Source organism: Streptopelia decaocto (assembly GCF_964273445.1).
Source record: "Streptopelia decaocto genome assembly, chromosome: 6".
In the NCBI taxonomy this organism is placed as follows: domain Eukaryota; kingdom Metazoa; phylum Chordata; class Aves; order Columbiformes; family Columbidae; genus Streptopelia; species Streptopelia decaocto.
This window is the reverse complement of record NC_138660.1, coordinates 47,825,403-47,849,597: the sequence shown is the minus strand read 5'-3', so window position 1 is coordinate 47,849,597 and position 24,195 is coordinate 47,825,403. Positions and strand designations below refer to the sequence as shown.

The 24,195-nt window shown below is 38.5% G+C and overlaps 1 protein-coding gene across 2 annotated transcripts in view; it reads right to left on the bottom strand.

Annotated features, from left to right (window-relative positions):
* LRP2 (LDL receptor related protein 2) overlaps nt 1-24,195 on the bottom strand; it is a gene marked incomplete at both ends in the record, with an annotated part of 118,198 nt that overhangs the window by 28,931 nt on the left and 65,072 nt on the right. For both annotated transcript variants that reach the window (XM_082056654.1, XM_082056655.1), the window contains 21 exons: nt 508-685; nt 1,092-1,315; nt 2,565-2,735; nt 3,214-3,366; nt 5,289-5,805; nt 6,306-6,601; nt 7,088-7,289; nt 8,116-8,247; nt 8,997-9,116; nt 10,769-10,894; nt 12,462-12,704; nt 13,080-13,283; nt 14,603-14,892; nt 17,390-17,548; nt 18,398-18,563; nt 19,128-20,048; nt 21,132-21,320; nt 21,454-21,693; nt 22,147-22,360; nt 22,665-22,842; nt 23,977-24,086. In XM_082056654.1, coding sequence (XP_081912780.1) covers nt 508-685; nt 1,092-1,315; nt 2,565-2,735; nt 3,214-3,366; nt 5,289-5,805; nt 6,306-6,601; nt 7,088-7,289; nt 8,116-8,247; nt 8,997-9,116; nt 10,769-10,894; nt 12,462-12,704; nt 13,080-13,283; nt 14,603-14,892; nt 17,390-17,548; nt 18,398-18,563; nt 19,128-20,048; nt 21,132-21,320; nt 21,454-21,693; nt 22,147-22,360; nt 22,665-22,842; nt 23,977-24,086 — 5,033 coding nt within the window. The remainder of the gene's footprint in view (nt 1-507; nt 686-1,091; nt 1,316-2,564; nt 2,736-3,213; nt 3,367-5,288; nt 5,806-6,305; nt 6,602-7,087; nt 7,290-8,115; nt 8,248-8,996; nt 9,117-10,768; nt 10,895-12,461; nt 12,705-13,079; nt 13,284-14,602; nt 14,893-17,389; nt 17,549-18,397; nt 18,564-19,127; nt 20,049-21,131; nt 21,321-21,453; nt 21,694-22,146; nt 22,361-22,664; nt 22,843-23,976; nt 24,087-24,195) is intronic.

Genomic DNA, 24,195 nt, shown 5'->3' with positions numbered 1-24,195 from the left:
ACATCTGCCTCACAGGCTCCAGAGTGATAAAATATCAGCACAGTAGTTCTTGTATCACTATTCCTCTCCCTCCACTGCTGTTGTCTCAGAAAAAGGGCTGGAAATGTGCCCCCACATCAGCTAAATGGCTTTCCTGGGCCACTGGCAGAGGGCATGTATTTGGCAGAAATAGATACATTGTAAAAGATGTACAAAAACTAAGAGAAGGTTCCAGGTTTATGAATTCAACCAGAAGTGGTTTCTAGAGGTATAGGACAACCTAAACTTTGCTACATTAGCAATGTCATATAACAGGAAAGTTAAAAAAGTACTATTTAAACAATGAGTCTAGAACTATTTTTCCAAAATGGAAGCCTATCTGGCCCTGGCTTTGTCTTTGCAAGCACACCACAAACTCACAGTGAGAGCAGAAGCAATCCCTAATTTCATGCCCTTTTGAAGGGACTAAACTGTGAAATATATTCCTAAAAAGAGATTGAAAAAAAGGACAGTGAGCAGTGGACTTACCTCTCCGTGTCTGCACAGAGAAACTGGGTGCTGGAGCACATCGGAAGGCAATGAGCTGTATTGCCGAACTGTACAATCATGAAGTTATCGGGACATTCACAGGAATAACCCTGACCACCAGCTTTTATTAGACAAAGATGGGAACAACCACCATTGTTGGTGCCACAAGGATTATTAACTGGTAAAACAGAAGAACAAATATTATCATACTTTGCGAACCCCGTGACACAAAGCTCTCACTCTACAGCAGACTCCTCTAATACTGCATTGAAAGCTTCAACGTAATAAACTGAAAACCAAAATCTAGATAAGTAGGCACTTAGTGAGAGAAATATGTATGATTTCATTTACAGGAAATGTATGCTATTAAGACATGACGATTTAGAAACTAATTTAAAATTATGCATTTCTCTAGTCATTGCTGTTCAAAGAAAAGGCAATTTATAAATGTAGAGGCCTACATTTACCCTGTGCATTTTATTCCCCTCAACAAAGACAAAAGCTGAGTGCATTCAGGATCCTTTACAATTAGTCTACAGATAACAGCTGACCCTCTAAATGCAAATCTAATTCTGTGTTCTCACCAAATGGCTGTCTGTATGGATGGTAAACATGGATGTCAAACGGCCTGTGTGTGGTGTTCACAAGAACAGTCCTGTCTGATCCGTCATATTTATTTCCCTTTTCAACTGTTCTTGTGTTCCAGTCAGTCCAATATATGGTGTCTTCAAAAATTGTTATTGCGAACGGATGAGGTAAAGTCCCATCATATACGGTGTGACGGTGATGCCCATCCAGGTCAGAGTACCTACACAAAGAAAAAAATGTGCAAAGCATTCAGGAAAAGACTAAAACATCTTCACATCTTTATTATGTATGCTCATGGTATAAGACTTCATTATGGGTGACCAGGACTGTGCAATGTGGAATGGCAGTTTTTTTAGTCCCTAATGATAGAGCACTGTCCTCAGTGAATTCATTTTAAGATATGCAGGAAAGTAAAACAGGTTATTTTAGGCAAAAAAATGGAATAGAGGAACATCCACTGCAATGTGAAGTCTTCCCACAGAACTGTATCAGCTAGTCCAATGAAATTCTGCACATTTTCTACCTTACAGCAAGTTATTTTTGTCACATGGGAGACTAGCTTGCCTGGATTATTCAAACTGCTAATAATGGAACACTTAAGACAATAATAGGCCTTCTATATTCCTAAATTTTACATGACTTTATGATTTTGAGCCTCCTCTGATGAAATACCTTGAATAAGATTTTATATTTTTACTGTCACCTTGCTATAGGAGGAAATTACGAAATACAAGACAGAAAAAGGGCAAGACAGAAAAACTGATATATTTTTTAAAAGACATTTTAAGATTTTGGCATAGAAAAGGCTGCCAGAAGAATTAATGTAAAAAACAGAAGTAAATACATATCTAAATGTACATGTAACGTGAATACTAATATAAATACTAAGGACTGTTCTTAAAGTATTTCAATGCCTTGACAAAAACAATGCTAATTATCCATTTTTACTGGAAATTTTCTAACATGAGAAGCAACTAATAGATTTCTCTTGATTAACATAAAACCCCCATATGCTAACAGGAAATTCCATGCCATACTTATTGACAACCATTCAAAGATCTTGTAATGATTTGTACACTATTTTATTAGCACATAACTAGCTTAGTTACAGCTCAACTCTTATCTATAGGCAGAAACAAGAGAACCAGGAAAAATAGTGATTTTATACTCAGTTTTGCTTCGGTTCAGGTCGTACACCTAGATATAAAAATGCTGCATATTTGAGTACATATTGTGAACCTTTTCACTATAATTTTTGGACCACTTTCAGGTGGACCTAAGATGCACATATAGGAACTGGGCTGCTGTGTCATCTAGTGATTCATATCACCTACTACTCCAGACTTTGACTCTGGTTTCCTACAGAGTCAGTGGGCTTACAGCATCTTCAGATGCTTACAGCATCTAAAAATGCTACCACTGCCATCTCACATGAGCAGTTATTCAGTTACTCTTTTCTGAGTACGTACTCAATGTAATTTAGATGGGCATCTGCCCAGTAGAGCTTGTCATTGGTGTAATCTATGGTGAGTCCGTTGGGCCACTCTAACTTTGTAGAGATAATCACTATCTTCTCCTTGCCATCCATGCCTGCTCGTCCAATATACGCTCGATCTGCCCAGTCAGTCCAGTAAATCTGCCTGTTCGAATAAATACTTAGAGTTAGGATTGTAGTAAAAATATACTGAAGTAAATATTAGAAGACCAAACTCAAACACAATATTTTGTGCAACAGAACTGAAGCAGAGATTGAGGAAGATAAGAAAAAGGTTAATCTATTTGTTACTTTAACCGCTACAGCAGAGAACTGTGTGATCACAATTGTCTTCAAAGAATGCAAGCAACAGCCCCGCTTGTCTGTCAAACCACACACACTTCTATCAACCTTTTCAGCCTTGCGATCAAAACTTCCATGTCCACATGGAACCAAATTCCACTTCCAATGATATCTGACAGCTCTGCATACAAATCTATGAAAGGAAAGCTACTGTTTTTCCTAAGCTACAACTAAGATCTAATGTCATGCAAATCTCAGTGCAGGCAGCCAAAATTTATTTCATATTTTCAGAGACAGTGTGAGACTATTTACAAAGGAAAATCATGCTTGAAATATCATACCCATATTTTGGATGAACAACAATTGCTCGGGGGTACTGAAAGCAGAAAGTGTTGTTGGCATCCACACACCGATCCACCAGCTTTTTCCGGAATCTTCCATCAAGTTCAGAGACATAGAGACAATCTTTGTAGGCATCCACCCAGTACAATTTTCTGAAATGTTTGAGAGTTAATTTATTTACTCTTGGTTTGTTTTTTTTTTTTTTTTTGTTTATTTTGCTTCACGGCATCTTAAATTTCAGGTTTTTTCTCCTAAAAGCACTATATCCAGTATAAAGGAAGAATACACATGCTGTACTGACATCCCTTCCACGCTATGCTCCAGGCTGCCCTTGTCACTCCTTCTGTTCCTGCATCCACAGTCACTGGTGCCAAATTCAAACTTGCAGATGCCCAGTTGAGTAATAATATGCCATTTACCAATAAATTCCTAAACCTCCCTCCTCTTCCCTTCCTCTTGTACCAACAATGGCCAGCAAACAGGAGCAGGAAAACAGCCATGCAGTGCAATAGATCATGACAAGGGATGTAAAGTATTGTAGAGAGTCATCTTCTATTCCATGCTGCCACCTCTGCTTTCATCAGACAGAACAGTTACAGGTTCTCCTTTGAAAATTCCTAAGCAGTTCAACAGCCTAATTTAAACTTGGCCTAGAATTTTCTAACAGTTCTATTACTTTGCCTAGGAAAAACAGACAGCTGTAATCAAAGAAATCATGCAAGCTGAAGCAATGATTTTTAAAAGCCTGCAACAAACAAAAACATTTAATACAATTAGAACTATATCAGGCTACTTTGAAACTGTCCGCACAGCTGATCGGCTCCAGCATCTACAGGGTCATTCCAGAAACAGACTGACAGATGCAGTCTCTGCCTGCACCACCCTGAGCAGCACCATTCCCACCAGTCTTCCCCAGCCTGCACCTCACAGCATCCTGCAGTCCTCTCCATGTACTGAAAGTGAGCAAAAAAACTCATCAACCACTGTATCATCCTTCAGCCTTTCTGAAACACCTAAACAAAAGCTGACCCAAGACATAACTAATGGTAGCTGAAATAATTCAGCAACTCTATTAGTAATGGAGCAGTAGGACCACTTCAGCTAAAATTAGGCTTTTCCTTCCTCATATCTCCATGAATCATAAAGCATTTGAGACTGTTGGCAACATTAATTATCACTAGGTTTAGAGACAAAGTGGTTTAAAAATACAAACTATTATATTGACATATTCATATAAAAACTCTCACATAAGTTCCAAAAGTGACTTTTGCAACCACTTTCATTATTCTGTAAAGTCTGATCCATGATATTTAAACTTTTCATACTGATAGTAATGCACTCAGAAAGCAAAACCTGATGAAACCCAGCCAAGGTGACTGTCAGAGAGGGCTTCATGTACGGAGTTTCTGTGGGAGTAAATCAAACTACTTTTTGAGACACAGTAGGTAATTAAAAATGACTACGCAAAGTGCTCCACAATTACTTCACCCTTCTACTGCTCTCCTTACAGCAAATGATGTGGATCACATTGTTTGAGTGTCAGTTAAAGATGCATTTTTCAAGAGGCAATGAAACGTGCTCTTCACATTGGTACAGGAGCTAAATTTCGTTAATGTTCATTATTATTTACCTCACTGGAATTTAGTTACCTGTTGTAATATATTGTTCATGCACAGAGCAAAGCCTGCATCAAGCCCAACAACTGCTAGCAAAGGAATGAAGATGCAAAGTTCAGAGCCCCTACCCCACAGCCACATGTAGCATCCCACCTGCTTGCTTGCCTGGTCTGTTCATTAATGGTTTCCTAACAAGTTTTTCAACAAGGGTCACACCTTGTTATTGACGAGAGCAACCCCAATAGAACATCAGTACACTAGATACGAGAGCAATTAAAGTGTTATGAATGTATTGGATGCTGATAAGCAATTCAGTTGTTTAAGACTACATCCACAACCCAAAACAATCTCAATGCTCACTGGGGATTTCATATGAAGTAGGAGAAAAAAACAAAGCTAAACTCCCTCACACACCATTTCCTTAGTAGCTCAGAAAGACAGAAAGCGTATTTTCTTACCTGCCAACCCAGTCAACAGCGATACCTTCCCCGTTGGGCACATCATCACTTATCACTGCCTCCTTATTTGTTCCATTTAGGAACATTCGTTCAATGACCTTCCTCCCCACATCAATCCAGTACAACCTCTTTTCCACCCTGTCAAAGTCCAGTGCCACCACATTTCTCAGTCCTTGCAAAATGAGAGAGTAAGACTGGCCATCTGCTGTGAGATTTCTCAGATAGTAACGGTTGCTAAAAATAAGGTATGGGGAGATGTTACTATTTTGCCGGCAACTTTTTCCGTCAGGCTCCCGGATATAGCCTGGGGCACACTTACAGATGTAGGAGCCAGCTGTGTTCTCACAAATCTGGCTACATACTGATGGAGTTTCATTGCACTCATCAATATCATCACAAGTCCGTTTATCAGACATAAGTTTGTATCCAGCATGACAAGAACAGTAGAAACTTGTCTGTGTGTCTGTGCAGTCATGATCACATCCACTGATTGAAGGGTCGCTGCATTCATTTATACCTAGGGAAGGAAAGCAGTTCTGTTCAAGGAACCAGCTAGCAGAGAAAACAGTGCCATCACTTTCCAATGTACTTGGGCTCTCTCTCCCTGCTACTGCCTGAAAACGCTGAATGTGATGTGGGCTGCTGTAATAAAGGAGCAAGGAAAATAATCTAACCTAGTGTAAAATTATTCTAGCTTCTTTGAGGTCTGCCACCAAGACACTGAGTGCAAAATATACATTTATGAATTGTGTCTTTTAGAAATGTAAGGACAATACATAATATCGTATAAACTATATTTACAGTTTATATACTTAGATAATTTTCACAGTTTGTTAAAACAGTACATAAAAAGTATGATTTAATTTTAAAAAATTAGATATATACATTTCTTATAATGCTTCTGAGACCACCATGGAATAGATACGATTATAATTAAGCAATTGTCTTAAGGGTTCATTTTTTTGGGGCTGCCTAAGCGTTTTAAATTAGAGACAGTACAAATAAATTTACACATACCACATCCTTTTTCATCACTGTTATCTAAGCAATCATCCAGCCGATTGCAGACTTTGACCATTTCAATGCAGTTTCCATTGTCACATTTAAAGTGATGGGGAGAGCACGTTGCTTCTGGTGTACTACAAAGATGCTCCAGCTCATCAGATTCATCACCACAGTCATTATCCCCATCACAGATGTAGGCCTTGGAAATGCAGCGCCCATTCTGACAAGTGAACTGGTGCTGTTGACATGGTTCATAGATGCATCCCCTTTCATCACTGCTGTCACCACAGTCATTCCGCCTGTCACATCTGGAAAAGAATAAACACTTTTTAAAAATAAACAAAGCCAATCTTTATCCCTAGGAAAGATGGATAGATACACTCTCCTGATTCACAAAGAAGGTCAGATATTAATAGCTTCAATGGAAGACTTTCAGAAAACAGGGTCACATTATATAGAATCTGATCCTGTGAGTCCCGCTTGTATTCCCTGTATGCATTACAAGCTGAACAGAATCACTCACAGAGAGGTTATTAGGCACAATAAAAATGATTAAAAGCTAATGGTGAGCACTAAGGATATTAGCATAGAAAATTCAAAAGCATTTTCAACTTAAAACTAGTGCATGAATGCAGCGTGGGTAAAAAGTTTCATTACAATATGCAGATCTACTTAGCAGCAACATATTGTGAAAAAAATACACACAAATACATAGTGTAAAAAAAAGGTTGAATTAGCTTCTTCACTTTAAGCAAATTTTGACAATTTCTGCAGCAGCTCAGGTAGTTACAAACCTGTATGTGTTTCGGATGCACAAGCCATTACTACAAGTAAACTCATTTGCTGTGCAAGATCTCCGTGTACAGTTCTGGTGTTCATCAAATGCATCACTGCAGTCAGCATCACCATCGCAGACCCATGCCCGAGGAATGCACCTCCGGAGCGGGGGGCGGTTGTTGGCGCATGTGAACTCTGCCGCTGTGCAGTTGTGGTTTGCTGGAAGAAGAGCAAGTTCACTGACACCCCACGTCATCCTCCACGCATGTAAGACCCTCTCCCTCCACACACACACGCAGCCTGGATGCCCACACCTAATCCCCAACACGCCATGCTCTGCTGCACATGCAGGGACAGAAACCACTGCACTCAAAGTACAAAACTCATACTCATTCCCACTAATTTTCACTGAGCACTGCTCTTCAGGGAGGCTGACTGCAAGCCAAAGCACTTTAGAATTCCTTAGCCAATGTTGGCATGTGCAGAACTCTGGATCTTGCTGTATTCTCAGTACAAGCTTTTCATGCTCCTGGCCATATATTCTGGGAACTGGACAGGTATTAGGCCTCAGCTCTCTGTCCCCTGCTTTCTTCAAGGTATTCCAAGCTCTGGCTTGGTGAACCGTCTCTTCTTTGTTTGCCCTCTAAACAGTCACACTTGCTTCGCTCACTCATTTTTACAGAAGTTATGCCAAAAGCACGTGGTTATTAATATGCATAAGAGGTAATGCGTGATGATCAGGGAGTATTTTCCACTGAAGCTGCTATTGCTGCCGAGATCATACAAACAACCCAGGCTAATTATATCTCCATTTGAACTCAACAACTCAAAGAAGAGTAATTGCAAAATTTGAACAATATTTTTTTCTTACCAGTAAAATATTCAATTTTAATTCAATATAAAGAAAACAAAGGGTATACCTCATGATTAATGTGCACCTTTATGGACAGAAAAATTGGTAGAAAGTGGGGTTTTGGAGGCTGTTTTTTTTCTAAAAAAATGCATGCAAAACAAAGTGCCGTATCTATTTGCATTAAACACCTACCACAATTATGTCTTTGATCCTCATCACTCATATCCCCACAGTCATTATCACCATCACAGATCCATGTTGCTGGGATACATCTTCCATCATCACATCTGAACTGGTCGCTTGAACAAGTTCGCACTTGGGGCACTTAAAAATGAACACAATCACTCTGCTTGTTATAATAAACTAACCTGCACTGCCATGAAAATCTGCTGAGGAGGGTATTTTAGGGAGAATCTTACGATAGTGAAATGTAAAAGAGAAGCTTAAGGGTAGGACACTTAAGGTATAAGCTGCAAGACATTTTCTTAAGCTAAAGATGCAACTCCAGCAAGTGTGAAAAGTGAGCTATCAGCCGTGCTTAAATCACAGAAGACTGTTCTGCCTTGTGTTATGCCCACTTTTACATCAAGAATAATGACAATGTTGCAATATCAGTTCTCAGGGACTTCAGTTAGCCCCTCCTCTTCTCCCCTGGAGACTAATTTACTTCTTTTCACCTTCCTCTGCATCCCACATTCCTTTTCTTCCCAGATGCATTATTGCACACATGCTTCCTGTACAGCGTTGCATCTGCTTTTCCATCCAAAACAATATAAAAATACTTTAGTTACTTAATTCACCACCATCACAGTCTTATAAACAGACAGGAGGTTATTCATTAAGAGTTATCACATAAAAAGCAATCAATTGTGGCAATTAGAAGCCTTCATATTCCATACATAGCTTTAAGTATTTAAGACTTGAACTACTCAGTGACTCAGATTACTTATAGTCAGTGAATACTCAGAAGATACATATTTTCCACCTAGTCTGGGGACTCAAGCTGCTGCCTACAAGCGAAACTACTGATTTCCAACAACTCATTGTGTTTTATCTTCTGAATGCAAACTTACCACAAGAGGCAGGTTCATCAGAGCCATCAGCACAGTCTGTCCCTTGATCACAGTACCAATGAGCAGGAATACAACGTCCCGATGTACAACGAAACTCACTATTTGTGCAAGTCAGTGAGACTGGAAGAGAAAACCTGTGTATGACTTCTTTCTTTCTGTTACCTTTCCAACCCATTTTAAGTTGCTTTTGAGTCCATTTTATGCAAAAATATTACAGACACCAAAAAAAGAAAGAGAAAAAATTATGCCAGGAAGGATGTCTTTTCACAGCCTACCTGCACAGAGCTCTTTGTGCAAACAATGGGCTTAACTCTCTCCTTGGGTATACGTATCAGCTAATAAATAGACAGAATTTGCCCTGGAAATCAGACTGCATGCAGCAATTGTAAGTATCATCTCCTACATTTATACTTAAGACTTGTGAACAAGAAAATTACCCCCGTCCAATATACTCATTTCTCCAGTGCCCAAACTAGGCAGTAGCAGACTCCATGCTTTACAAGGAGTCAAAATGTGCAATAAAGAAGTATTATCTCATGGCAGATAATGTTTTCCTTGTTCTCCCATCGATTTTTCTTCACTTGCAGGCAGGAATATTTTCTTAATGACACTAAAGTACAAACTGTAACACCGAATAGTTCCAGCTAAGCATACTGCAAATATTCCTTCTGCACTTTGGCTGACTCCCTTGATCCTGGCAGGTATAGTGTTTTTGATAATTTCTTCAGTAGTTATCAATACTTTCTTGCACCCTCTGATGGTTTCAAGACACCAAAAAGGACACAGTCTGGCCTTTTAATTCTCTCCTCTGTGTGCCTCTAATGATAGAAATCAAAGGCAATTAACACATTGATCATTTATATCTCGGGGCTTCTTTCATCTCCCATTCTCCCTCTCTTTCTTGCCCTTCACCACTTCTCAATTTAAGTAATTCAGCAGTGCCACTGGCACATATACAGGAGATGGGACAAAGCACACCTTTCATGAGCAGTGTAAGGCCCACTATGGCCATATATTTTTGACATGTAGGGGTCCATAGATTAAAAGTGGCCACATTCTGGCTAGAAACATTGAACTCATATTTTAGAAAAATCATGGCATAGTTAATTCAAGGCAGTTACCTTTAGGAAAACTAGTGAAGGCAAAAATAATCCACTCAGGCAATTCTAAAAATAAAATATTATCTGCAAATATCCAGTATGTTTTACAAACTGATCCGAAACATTTTATGTACATATGTACTACCTAACTACTACCTAATACAAATATCTGCACTAGCAAAGCTAAACTAGTTTGTAATTAAGTCTGATTGAAAACTAGACACATTTATACAGTAACTGGAAGCTATAATGAACAATGAACCATATGCTGAGGCATACATAACTACATGAAAGAGCTACAAGAAATTACATGTGAGACTATACACAAATTCATCCAGTTAGAAGGAAAACTACTTTTATGTTTACATTCTCGAAAAAGCCAACCCACTATAATACTTAAGTGCCAATTACCTTGTAAAACCATAAAGGATACAGAACAAAATAAGTAATGATCCCCCAAAAGCTGTACAAAAATGCTGAAAAAAATTATGGTCTTTTTTATTAGATAAAAGCATGATCATTGAGAGCTAATAATACAATGCATATACCTTATAACTCTTCAGTTTTACAAGAGTAGATGTCTTGAGGACACTTGGAGCTATGTCAAAAGTAAAGACCAGTAGAGTAAGTTACTGACATACAAGAAAAGTAACCGATTCCCTATTAACTTACCACAGTGAGTAGGGCTCTCGTCACTCATATCTCCACAGTCATTATCACCGTCACACAAATACGTTCGAGGAATGCAAATATTTGTACTTTGACATTTTGTAAAACCAGACTGGCAAGTGCGATCCGCTTTAAGGAGAGAGGGGAAAAAATAAAAAAGCAAAAGTTCTTTAGAGCTTTTTTTAATACCGTTAAGCTGCATCTTATTGAAAGATACATAATATTGTTATAAAGAGTCCCATGACGCTCACTGCTAAAGTGCACTAATACTGCTCATGCTATATGGAAACAACTAGACAACTGCTTTTATTGACAAAAATATGACCAAAGAAACACATGCCAATAATTGTGGGTGAGGGAATGTGGACTGACGTGTATTCACACTACAATGCTTGCATTTGCAACCAGCTGGTACTATATGAATCATCAGACCAACTACAAATGTGTAACAGACCAAGAATTTCAAATATACAGATTTCACTGGGAATAAAAAAATTGTCACAAATAATGCTTAAATCTAGTATAATTGTGCTGGTTTTGGCTGGGATAGAATTAATTTTCTTCTTAGCAGCTAGTATAGGGCTATGGTTTGGATTTGTGCTGGAAACAGTGTTGATACTATGGGGATGCTTTTGTTATTGCTTATCAGGGCTTATACAGAGTCAGGGCCTTTTCTGCCTCTCGCACCACCCACGAGTGAGGAGATTGGAGGTGCACAAGAAGCTGGGAGGGGACACAGGCAGGATAGCTGTGTCTCCATATATTCCATAGCATATGGCATCATGCCCACCATATAAAGCTGGGGGAAGAAGAAGGAATGAGGGGGATGTTAGGTGTGATGGCATCTGTCTTTCCAAGTAACCATTACGTGTGATGGATCCCGGCTTTCCTGGAGATGGCTGAAGACCTGCCTGCCTATGGGAAGTGGTGAAAGAATTCCTTGCTTTGCTTTGCTTGTGTTCATGGCTTTTGCTTTACTTATTAAACTGTCTGTATCTCCATCCACAAGTTTTCTCGGTTTTACTCTTCCGATTCTCTCCCTCAGCCCACTGGGGAGAGGAGGCACAGAGAGGGCACGAGCGAGTGGCTGTGTGGTGCTTAGTTGCTGGCTGGGGTTAAACTGTGACATTAATACAGCATGATACAAAATAAAAACCCACTGTCAAACTCCAGACTAATCCTGCAAAATTACAAACCCTGCAGCAAACTCATCTTAAATAATCTTTTTGAAGTTCATGGGACTACCCACAAGACCTAACATTAAGCACTGCATGGGCATTTATTGCATCTAGGCAGACTATTTAAAGCAGATCTGCCAAACTCATTTTCACTGGAGGCCACATCAGCCTAGCGGTTGCCTTCAAAGGGCTGAATGTTACTACCTACATTTATGCAGTCCTAAAATTACATTTGGCCCTTTGAAGGCAACCACGAGGCTGATGTGGCCCCCGATGAAAATGACTTTGCGACCCCTGATTTAAAGCAATAGTTATCATTTAGTATCTTAAAAGTACTCTGGAATAGCTTTCAACAATTCTAATTTCTTCAAATAACACAAAGCAGAATCTTTGTGTAACATAAGTAAAGAAATCTTTTATCCTCCTTGCTGATTTTTGTCATAGTTCTTGAGACACAAACACATTTGCCTCCAAAGAGTCAGACTCAAATAGGCACTACGTAATTAGGATAAACTTACGGCAATTTCTCTCATCTGATGTGCCATTATCGTAACAGTTGTTTACTCCATTGCAGACGTACTGAAGAGATATACACCTTCCATTATTGCAAGTAAATTCTGTGTGGGAGTCACAAGTTCGGAACAAGCAGCCAACCTCGTCACTGTTATCTCCACAGTCATTGTAGTGATCACAGCGGTAATGATAGGGTATGCAGCGCCCATTGCCACAGGTAAAAGCTGTTGGCTGACAAGTATGGAAAGCTGCAGGAAAAAAAAAAATATTAGAAAAAAATATACACAGATAAAACGGAAAGTTCTCTGACAAAGTAACAAGTACAATCACAATGTTTTTACCTGCCAGGGCAAACACAGCAGCAAAACGGACTGCATGAAAAGTAAAATACGTATTTGAGTTAAACAAGGTAGAAATTTGCTACACGTTATAAAAATTCAATACTATACTGCTTTTGGATTCTAGAGCAAATCAGTTGCTATGCAGACCTCCAGTCTGTGAGCAAGCAAGAGATTCTTTCCAAACTACAGCCATAAGATCCATGATCGTAAAGCCATAAAAGTGACAGAGAATACAGTACAGACAAGATATCACTTTCTCATGCAGTTATTTTAAATGCTTACCACACACACTTTCCAACTCGTCACTGCCATCACCACAATCATTGTCGTTGTCGCATTTCCATCGCTCAGAGATACACTGCCCATTAAGGCATGTGAAGAAACCAGTATCACACCTGGTACCATTATCCACAATACAGTGCTTGTTATTATTGGCTAAATACCAGCGACCTTCATAGGGGCACTGACATTCTGCACCAGCTGGACCTAAATTTATGTTTGACAGTTTAAAAAATAATAATAAAAAAAAAAAATAAAAAAGGGAGAGACAAAAAATGAAACAAATTTAGCATTAATGCTTTAGATAGGGTTCTGTGAAATGTTTCTACCTGTAACAATGGAAAAGGCAATGAAATGCTCACCGCTCATTTAAGATCTATCTGGTCAGATAGAAGTGTGGTGTCTTAGACAGATTTTTATCTCATTTAAGCATATTTGCAAACCCATTAAAACCCACAAGAGGTATTTCAGAGTTCCGTAGAGGAACTGAGATCAAAATTTGGAGTATCTTAATATTTGCTTGTTGTCCAAAGAGTTTTTGGGTGTAGCAAGAGGGCATCTGATACTTTCAAATATCAGATCTACACCAGCTGAGACTATCCCTCAAAATCTAAATGGGTTTCAGAAGTCCTAGCACCAGATTAACCGCTCTTCTCAAAATCAATGAGAAGTTTGAGTTGGTTTCAGGCAAGACAGATTTTTAAGGGCATTTAAGATGCTAAAACCGAAAGCAGACATTGAATGAGTTCTGCAAAGTCAAGGATGGTAACTTCCAAAAATCCACAACACACAAATCAGCCCAGTAACAGGGATGCTCTTTGGGTACACTGCCATTCTGGTTTCCTGACCATCTGGACTGGTGACCTGTTGGATCATTTCAACTCTCTCCTTACACATTCAAAAGGAGAGATACAAGATGACATACATATGTCACTCAGGTTTCACCTCAATATGCAGTTGAGGATACAGACCATGTTTCTGGAGTCCATGACTCAAAAGGACACCTGCCCCACCGTGTAGATAAAAATCACTTTGTGCTTTCTTCTTAGTAATTGTCCAACATTTAAAGTGAGGCAGTAGAAATGTTTAGTTTAGAAATTAATCATTAGGGAAAGACTTCATAATACCATGGGATAAAGAAATAGTGACCATAAAGATTTTTTACATATGTGATAGGAAACATCTGTTCAGTATACAGCACATCAGTATGTATTCCTAAGGTAACCATATTCTGCAGAGCTCACTTCCTGTCTCATCCCGTGGGGGAAAAAAAAAGTTAAAAACCCAGAAAACAATGTTTTGGTTTACATCAGAGAAATCTGTAATTCTTATTTGTGACAGTTCTCAGACACAACCCTCAGTTGTGTTGGTAAAATACCGTGACCTTGAATGACAATCATTTTGATTGCATTTATAAATAAAATAAAAGGAAAAATAAATATTTCAGCTGTCCCCATGTGACTAAAACTGTTATATTATGAGCAGACAACACTAATAGCTTCCAGTCATCAAGTATAACAGCTTACCTGGTGCACAGATGTGACTGCAGCCACCATTGAATTGGTTGCAGGGGTTTGTACACTGCTGCTGCTTACTTTTTGCCCAGACATGAATATCCATTGGTCTTCGTGGAAGATTCATGATCATCACAATCTGATCTGAACCATCATACTTATTAGCTCGGTAAATGCTTCGTGTGTTCCAGTCTGTCCAATATATGTGCTGATCAAACAAAGTCATTGCAAATGGATGCAGAGCAGTGCTAACAATTACCTCACGATTTGTACCAGTGAGAGTGCATCGCTCAATCTTCTGCCTAAAATAATAAAGACATCATTACATCTTAAAAGAAAGAAGTATTTTAACTTGTGTATACAGCCATGCCCCAATTAGTCTTGCACCTATTATCCACCATTTCAGTAACATGCACCAATATGTAGGGTGCTGGTTTGAGTTTAATATCTCAAATTTTCCAATCTATGGCTTCAATAGTGAGGCAGAGTAGCAGCTCTGTAATACTGACACAATAACACACTGGGAGCAATTAGGCTGAAGACTGAAATGTTTAAATAACTATGCTACTGAGAGATAAAATGAATGCAAAACTTCATGAGAGAATACACTTCCTCAATGGGTGCAATGTTAATGACTTCTTATACTATTAATAGGAGCAAACCAACAGTCCCATGAAATGGGACATGCTTTCGTTTCAGTCTAATCTTCTGCAGATCCAAATTTAGACAATCAGGAAATACAAGCAAATCTATGAGGGTATAAACATGCATTTTCTGCTATTTCTCACATAATAGCGGATGGAAAAACAGTTCTAATATACATATAAGCACCAAATATATATCTAATTGTGACAAATATATAGCGTAAGATAAACATTTCTTACTAGTTGATCTTCCAGTTTTAATTCTATCTTAGGAACAATGTTTGCAATGATAAACAAAATTCCAACAAACAGGACTTCAAGGAGCCACAGAGCTCCACCCTCTGGATCAAGCCACCAAGAGTTCTCACAGAAACAGAGAATTGCTACTACAACTTAGCACTAGCAGTAAGAAAAAAATCACTTGAACTTATTTTATCTAATCTTAAAGCAACTGTGTGTTTAAGTCTCTGCTAGAGACAAAATTTAATTATTACTAATTGTATTTAAGGCATTTACTGGACTGCCAGTGTGGGTTGAATAAGAATGAAAATGGCTAATGAGAGAAAATGAGCCGATAAGGAATTTCTCAACAAGCTGAACAGCTCATCTCCTTTGTCATCATTAGTAAGAAGGAAAAAGCTGCATTTCATAAAAGCAGTAGAAAGAAACATAGAATTTTAGTGATTATTATAGGAAAATAATAACAGGCAGACACTTCATAAGGCAAAAGCTTTAATGTGAAGGAACAGTTGTGGGAAAAGTGCAGAAAGGCACTTTTCTATGAAATTGTGCTTCTACAAAAGAAAATAAGCTCAAATGCAACTCTTCTGAAATATGGGGTCAGGTAATTTTACCCTTTTACGCCACAGGAAGCTTTTTAGTGAGAGCCCTGTACATATTTCCCAAGTGTCAGCATGCTATCTGGGAGGGATGCTTACTATGTTGCATGCAGTAACCTGTGAAGTTACATGAAAGGAACAGAACACAACCAGCACATACATTCCATCTGCTTGAGATGAATCTAAAGAGTTGGGTGTGCCTAATTGTACCACAACACTTAAAAGCCAACAGGACGGTCTAGAGCAAAATAAAAGAAATCCTGTTTTAGAGGAAAAGAGATAGCACCCCTGGGAAATGAGCATAAGCAAGATGAGAATAAGCAAGAGTTAAAATGGAGGAGAATATATGGCTCACCCTTGGGTTCACTTGGTGCCTTCAGAGGTAAAGAGCATTGTCATTTTTGAGTGTCTGGTCTTCACATCTTACCCCATTCTGGTACCTGTCCCTCTGAACAGGTAAAGGCCCTCCCCATGAAAGTCAGAATAAACAAGACTTCACAGTTTAAGAATATGCTTCCCTAGCTCTATTAACTAGAGTCTGAAAGAGAAAAGAGGATGTCTCATTTGACATCCTGTATTCCCCTTAAAACAGAGGGTCCCATTACAGGTGCCCTTTCCTCCTGCACACAGATGAATCCAAATCAGATCAACTTCCTCCCAGAAGATCCCACACAGGCACAGACCACCACAGTCACTACATTACAGACATCACTTTTCCATCACAGTGAAGGAGAAGCCTGCAAAAGAACTGCTGTGCTGAAGGAACCAGAGGGGAAAGGTCTAATTGCTGCAGTGATTTCTCTGAGACCATGGGTGAATTTGAATGGATGCAAAGGAAATTAGTTTTAAAAACCTTCTTGCTGACAGCAGAAATAGTGGTGGCATAAATTGAAGGGTAGAGTTCTGCCTGGTAGGCAACAACAAGAACACCATGCCAAATTCTACAGGTGACAAGAATTAACCACAAACAATGAATGACATAAAATGTGCACCAGGATTATATTTGTTACAGGGGGTGCTTGTAAAAGTCCTAAGTTGCAAGGAAGATAAACAAACTGCCAGCAGGTACAAATGCCATAAAGCAGTGGGCTAAATCTAGACTGTGGCATAACAAAACTCCTTATGGCACACTAGTTTCACATCAATATCAAGACTTAGCTTTGCAACACTATTAAGTAACTCTTAACATTCTATAATACAAAGTATCAAGTCCCATTGAAATGCTGAAAAACAGTTTAAAAAATGAGGGAAAATAAATAATCAATGTATTAAAAAATAACCAAATGTAAATCAACAAGTATGCTATCAATACATACAGATTTGCATCAGCCCAGTATAGCTGCTGTTCTTCATAGTCCAGGGTAAGCCCATTTGGCCATACCAAATTGGTGCTCACAATAGGTGTTCTGAAGTTTCCTCCAAGTGTAGCTCTTTCTATCTTTGCATTTGAACTCCAGTCAGTCCAGTACATATACCTGTCAATAACATGACTGTAAGGTTATCTATTCAACAAATAAAGCTCATGAAGCTCTTATCTGCTCCCGGATATCTCCACCCTGGTGTCTCTCACTGAAGCGTGTAGGGCAAAACTAGTGGGAAACAACTTCTTCCTCTGTTTTGGCCCACTTTGACAAGGACATCTTCAAGCAGGGATCCCTGGGCTCCACTTGAATGAACTTCAGAAAAGTTTTTCCAGCTCCTATGGGAATCCAGTGAAGTCAATTCATCTCTTTCTTATCTTTCTTCATTTGAAATACAGTATAATTGGTGATTAAATAAGAAATACAGTATAATAGAATAATGCCCCCAGCCTCTCGGGGAATGTTCTGATATTGAAACAAGAACTCCTCTGAGGCACTCAGGAAATATGATAGAAAAAGGGAAAGATTATACAAGACTCAAAATAGAGAGATCTCTTGGCAATGTCACCTCATGATCATGATATGATATGATATTCTTGAAGAAACCTTGGTTTCAAGAAATACCCTTTTTATTTTTCTGCCTTACAAATGGATGGTTAGTTGCTTGTCAAACACCTGCTTTGAACATCGTTCTCATTTACCCCCAGCACCTAGCTTCCACCAGCACTAAGTGGAGCCTCATACACTACAGATTGACAAATGTTCTAAATATCTCAGAAGAAAATTCAAATCTCTGAGGCTGAGATCAGCTTGGAAAACTTAAACCTGAAGAGTCAGATCTAGGATGGCTATGCATATCTGGAACCCATGGCTCAGGACAGGAAGGATCTGGCAGCTTTCATCAAAGTCTAAATTGTAGTTTCACCTGCAGTCAAAATAAAGTATATGGAGAGGAACACATACCCTCTGCAGGGATCTAACACAATGGCTCTTGGTCGTGGAACCCGGGCGATCACTGTGCGGTTGGAGCCATCCACAGCCATTGAGCTGATGGTCTGATTGAGGTACTCACTGTAGTAAACTCTGTTGTTGATCCAGTCAAAGGCTATGCCATCTGGAGTACCCAGGTCTTAGGCACATGCAAGCAAACACACACACACAAATTCAGTATAGTTTCCTGAGACACTGGAATACTCTTCACCTATAATAATATGGCAACACCAAAGATGTTCTTAAAAAGCCATTGGTATCAATGCAAATTTGTCCATTTAAAACTAATACTCAAGAACTAATACTTAAGACTCAGGCAGTTCTGTGTATGCAATAGTGTTACAAAGACTTTTTGGTCACATAGACCTAAGTTCTGGTTGCTGTTCTCCAAGTAGCAGGAATCATCCCTCACTCTGTAAGATTAATTTGCTATATATAATTTTAATTTATTGCATATACTTTTCTGTATATATAATAAAAATATTTAATCAGTTTTATATTTCCATTTCATTGTCCTCAAGATGAAATAAGAATCTCAGAAGAAGAAAAAACTAATGAGAAGAATCAAAAGGAGCATTTCAAACATCTTAATTAAATAGTCTACCTTGATCATTAGCATAAAAATACCTGCTGAAATAGTGCTAGGTGCTGCAGTCCATTATTTTCAATACACTTACTTTGTGTCACATTTCAGTGCACTTACCAGACGCAACTACTGTTGGAGAGCTAATTCCTGGGTAGATACTAATATAACTGATTCTTCCTGTCCCCGAAGGATAACTTTGGGTAAAATATATTCGGTTGTTTATGCTGTCAAAATCCAGGGCCACCGCAGTTCTTAACACATTGACTGTGCGGAAGGGAGGACTGTGATTTTCAGGATCTAGGTGGATACTTCTGAGAGCATTCTCAAGAGCAAAAATCAAGTAATCATCAGTTGAAATGGAACATCTCTTGCCATCACTGCCTAGCGTTCCAAAGGCACAGCCACATCTGGGTGTTTGCACATCAGGCAGGGCAAAACACAGGTGAGAACAGCCTCCATTGTTGTCCAAACAAGGATTGTTGTTGACATCAAGGGGCGAACGTGACTGGAAACGCCTGTCATAAATGGTAACATCCCTTAGCCAGTTAATGTTGTCTCGTATTACTGTTGGTTGATCAGTATTGCCTGGCTCCTTGCTGGCTTGGAAGACTTTTTTCAGGTTCCGATCTACCCAGATCATAGAATTTCCAAATATGGTGATACCATATGGAGTTGGATAGCGACTACCGTAACGCACAATTTCAACTTCACCACCATCAGGCTGAATTCTTGCAATCATATCTAGGGAATCATCCACCCAGTAAATGTATCCATTGCTGTGATCTATGGCCAGCCCACGAGGTGTGACAATGCCCTCAGATACAAGAACTGTTCTGTTGGTGCAGTCAAGAAATGCACGTTCAATCTTTGGATTTTGCCCATAATCTGCCCAGAACAGATATCTGGTTTTGGGGTCAACTACTATGTGCCTTGGCATATCTATGGTAGTTTTAAGCAGAACACGGCGATAAGTTGTGTTTAAACGCAAAACTTCTATAAAAGTCTCTGCCAGGAATGCATTTGTAAAATAAAGATTTCCTGTTTTTAAAGAAAAATAAAAAAAAGGCAGAAAAACAAAACAGGATGTCAACATATAGCATCAACACCCAAGAAACATGAGTTGATAAAATACCGAACTATAAAATGAATATCCATAAACATCTCAGCAGTCAGAAGCATAAGGAACTTGCCTACACTTCGAGAATTAGAAGACACCCAAACTGACAACAGTCAATTAACTTTGAAATCTTCATGGATTTCCATGGGGCAAATCAATGACATAAGATCAAAAGTGCATTAACTACAGTTGTTCTTTAGGTGTACTTTATTTTTTCTTTTAAATCTAAGCCTTTGGCTTGCCCTTCCATATTCTTATCTCTTTACCTTTTACAATGCCCAACTATGAAATGTTACGGCACAGCACTGTCTACAGTAACTAAATGAAATGTATACAGTAGATTATTATTCTAAAGCACATCTCAACAAGCATATCCATCAACAGAATAACTTTTGCAAAACATTATATACAGTATGTATAAAATAAATGTATTAACGACAATGGTCAGCAACTTAGAGTTGATGATCACTTTCTGAAGACTTAACGTTTGAATTAATCTCTCATATGTTTAAATAGGAACAGGAAGTGCAGCTGGGAAAATCAAAGTTCAAAACCAAAGTACTTCTTCTGCTTTCTTTACTTTTCACTATAATTTATAAGGTTTGTTTACAGCAATCTGCGGGTAGATAAAGGGTCCTTCTTTCTTATCAATAATGTCATCAGACAACTTTTGTGCACTCTTCTTCTGGTTTTCCACTATGGTAATAAAGTATAGTAGTACACTGGATAACAGCTACTAATGAATGAACAAGCAGGAAAAGAGACCCAAGAGAATTACAAAAGCATCATGAGAGAAAAGGTTCTATATATCTGCTCTGATAAACTTTCATTTTTACACATGTATATAAACATAAGAGGCCTTCATTACTTCCTCTTGTTTTAAAATCACAAGTTAGATTCATAGGAATTCCATTCAAAATATTTCCATTAGGATCCATTTTTGTTAGTCTAAAAATTTTACAATCTGTGAAGAACAACGTTCCTCCAAATTCAGCTATGCTTACCTGCTACCCAGTCAATTGCAATGCCACGGATTCCATTTCGTCCTATTCCATTTGTAACAACATTTCTAAAATAAGAACCATCAGGTTTAATTTTACGTATTGCGTTCTGAGAAGAAACCGTGCTACTGAAGTCACACCAGAAAATGAAACCAGAAGGCATGTGAACATCTACATGAAGTGCATTTCGTCCTGAAACATTTTGAAAAGTAATAATTAATGAACCTTGATATAAAGAAACATATTTAAAACATGTGCTATGCCAGGAAGAAATGCAAAAACATTAGGCATTATAAGATTTTTTCCTACTATAATATTCACTTACCTCTTCCTGCCAGTGGTACCATGGCTTCAGAGTGATCAGATGTCTCTAAACTAAATCCTTTAATTGCAGAAAGCATAGAAACAATTACAAATGAACTGTATGGGGAACAGGTTCTGTTATCAGGATTTAGCTGAAAGCCAGTAGCACAGGCACAAGAGAATAATCCACCAGGTAGAGGCAAGCAAAGCTGCTGACAAACTCCAATATTATTACTGCAGCCATTTGAAGAACCAGCTGAATCTGTGAAAGACATACATGACAAGACATAAAATCTGAACCATATCATCACAAACTCCCACAGGTATATAACCAAATTCATGCACTTGCATAGTATGAACATCCAGTTGACAAAAACGAAGGTCAAACCACTGTACATTTTAGCACATAAGCATTAACAATGGATTTGCTGATTTCTTGTCACCAAGAATCAAATAAAATGGATATATTTGAAGCCAAACTAACAAAATCTGCTATTTAGTCAGCAGTACATTGACAATATTTTACTAAAACTACATGTGCTAACAAATGCCTTAACTAGATGGTGCTTTAGCAAAAACAGGTAAATGCTTTTGACAGTTTTTCTGAAAGCCTAATCAAACCATTTGCTTTGAAAGAACATGCATTCTGTCTCTGAGGAAAGTTCAAGTTTTTGCAAGTTTGGTATCTTGAAATATCTCTTTAGCAAATACTCACTGTCTCTGTAATACACACGTAGGCACTTCAGTCTTGGGACATTATCTCTCAGTACTACTTTGTTTCCTCCAGTGGACTTGTCAACTCTTTCAATAACTTCATAATCTCGATCAGTGTAGTACAGAAAGGTATCATACACAGCAATTCCCCATGGATGGGAAAGATGAACCACCAGAGTCACACGATTTGTACCGTCCACATTGCCTCTCTCAATCTAAGAAATCAGTTTAAAGATTAATATTACATTTCTTATAATAAAAGTTCAGTGTTACAATACAAAATTAAAATGCAACATATGCTACTAAAGTCTCTTCATACAGATCTTTATGCACAAGGTAAGAAGGGCCAGCAGGAGGCCAATAATATTTTCCAGTTTTTCATTCAAATTAATGGTATATTTTTAATGGTAACCAGTAACAACAGTTACTCAGATTTTACTCAGTCCTGCAACTCCCAGTTACATAAGTAAACTGAAGTAACTGAATAAGTCATGTGAGCAATTAGAAAACATCTCCTACCACTCCTGTGCTTGTGACAGCCCAGTACAACTTTTGTTCTTTAATGTCAACGGTAACGAACTCTACATGGTCAAGGTTGCCAGTGAAGAGGGTTTGTACGCCTGATCCATCCATGTTTGCACTGGCAACCTTTGCTGGGACTCCACTGTCAGTTCCCTGGTCTGTCCAGTACAGCTTCCTGTAACACACATCACCACATCTGTTAGCAAAGCTGGTATCAGAGACCAACGGACCAGAATCAAGAGCATGTGCTTAAATCTGTCTCCTTCCTCAGCCAAATGCTTCAGCACATGCTGAACAGAGATCGCTCTGAACCATGTCACAACGAAAAAGAGATCTGGTTTGAAAAAAGAAAAATGCTTGTTCTCCTGAAAAAGAGAAATGCCTGTTTCTCTTGAAAAAAAGAAAAATGCCAATTACATCACTTTTACAAATCCATATCCTCCCCTGTATCACCCACAATACCATCAGCAGGTAAACTCAGTAGAGTACTAGGACTGTAACAAGAAAGCAGGAGAATAATAATTTTGTTTCACAGATGGCTACTGCAAGGTTTCAGCAGTGAGTTTGATTCCAATCTGGAATTAAAACTACAAGTTCAAAAAATCTATAGGAAACAGAATACCATTATCTGGCTCTGGGGAATATGTGCGCTACTCTGGCCTCTTGCTGAATCACACGTAGGGCACACGGCAGCCGCACTCCCAACTAGGGACAAAAAGTCAGGCATCAGTTTATCTGAAAGCTTGCCAAGTCACCAGCAGAACTGTCTCATTACTAATGTGGTCCTATGGAACACTGTGATTTGGGGAAAAAGGCATCATACTGTAATTTTGAGTACTCTGCCAGGAAAAAAAAAAAATTACAGCTCTTTTTGGGAGAGAGCAGTAAAATTGTATTAATGCTATGCTATTTAACATGTGACATTCTTCTCATGTAGTGTGTTTTCTACTACAGACAGGCCTCAAGACAGACATCACAAGATATTTATAATATCTTATAAAGAAAGACTTTAGAATTCTCTTTACTCTGGGTTACCATTTTTCAGAGATTTTTTTCACAATCATAATATTCTGAGATTAAACAATTTTAACATATATGTTAAATTAAGGAGAATGAACAACTATGCAGCAGTTTATGAAGCCATGCAATTATTCTCTAGGGCTCAAAAATAGTAAACATATTCTGCACAAATATGAAAAAAAAACCAAAACCAGGTCAAATCAAGGATGGAAGCCGAAGACCCTAAAAATTAAGAAAAATGTGGAAAACTTACTCATGTGCAAAGACAACGGAAATTTTGGAAACTTACCCTCTTGCTGGATCAACTGTCAAACCAATCGGTGTGCCAGCTCCCAGAGAGGTGCCATCATTGGTAATCAGTGTTTTCCTGTACTTTACATCACTATGCAGCTTCAGGACCTACACAAACATTGAACTCATCAGGGCATGCAATACAGAATTTATGATAGATTTTCAAATTAAAGGAAGTAAGCCTAAATCTATAGGGAGTTGAAGAGTCTCTCAAGCA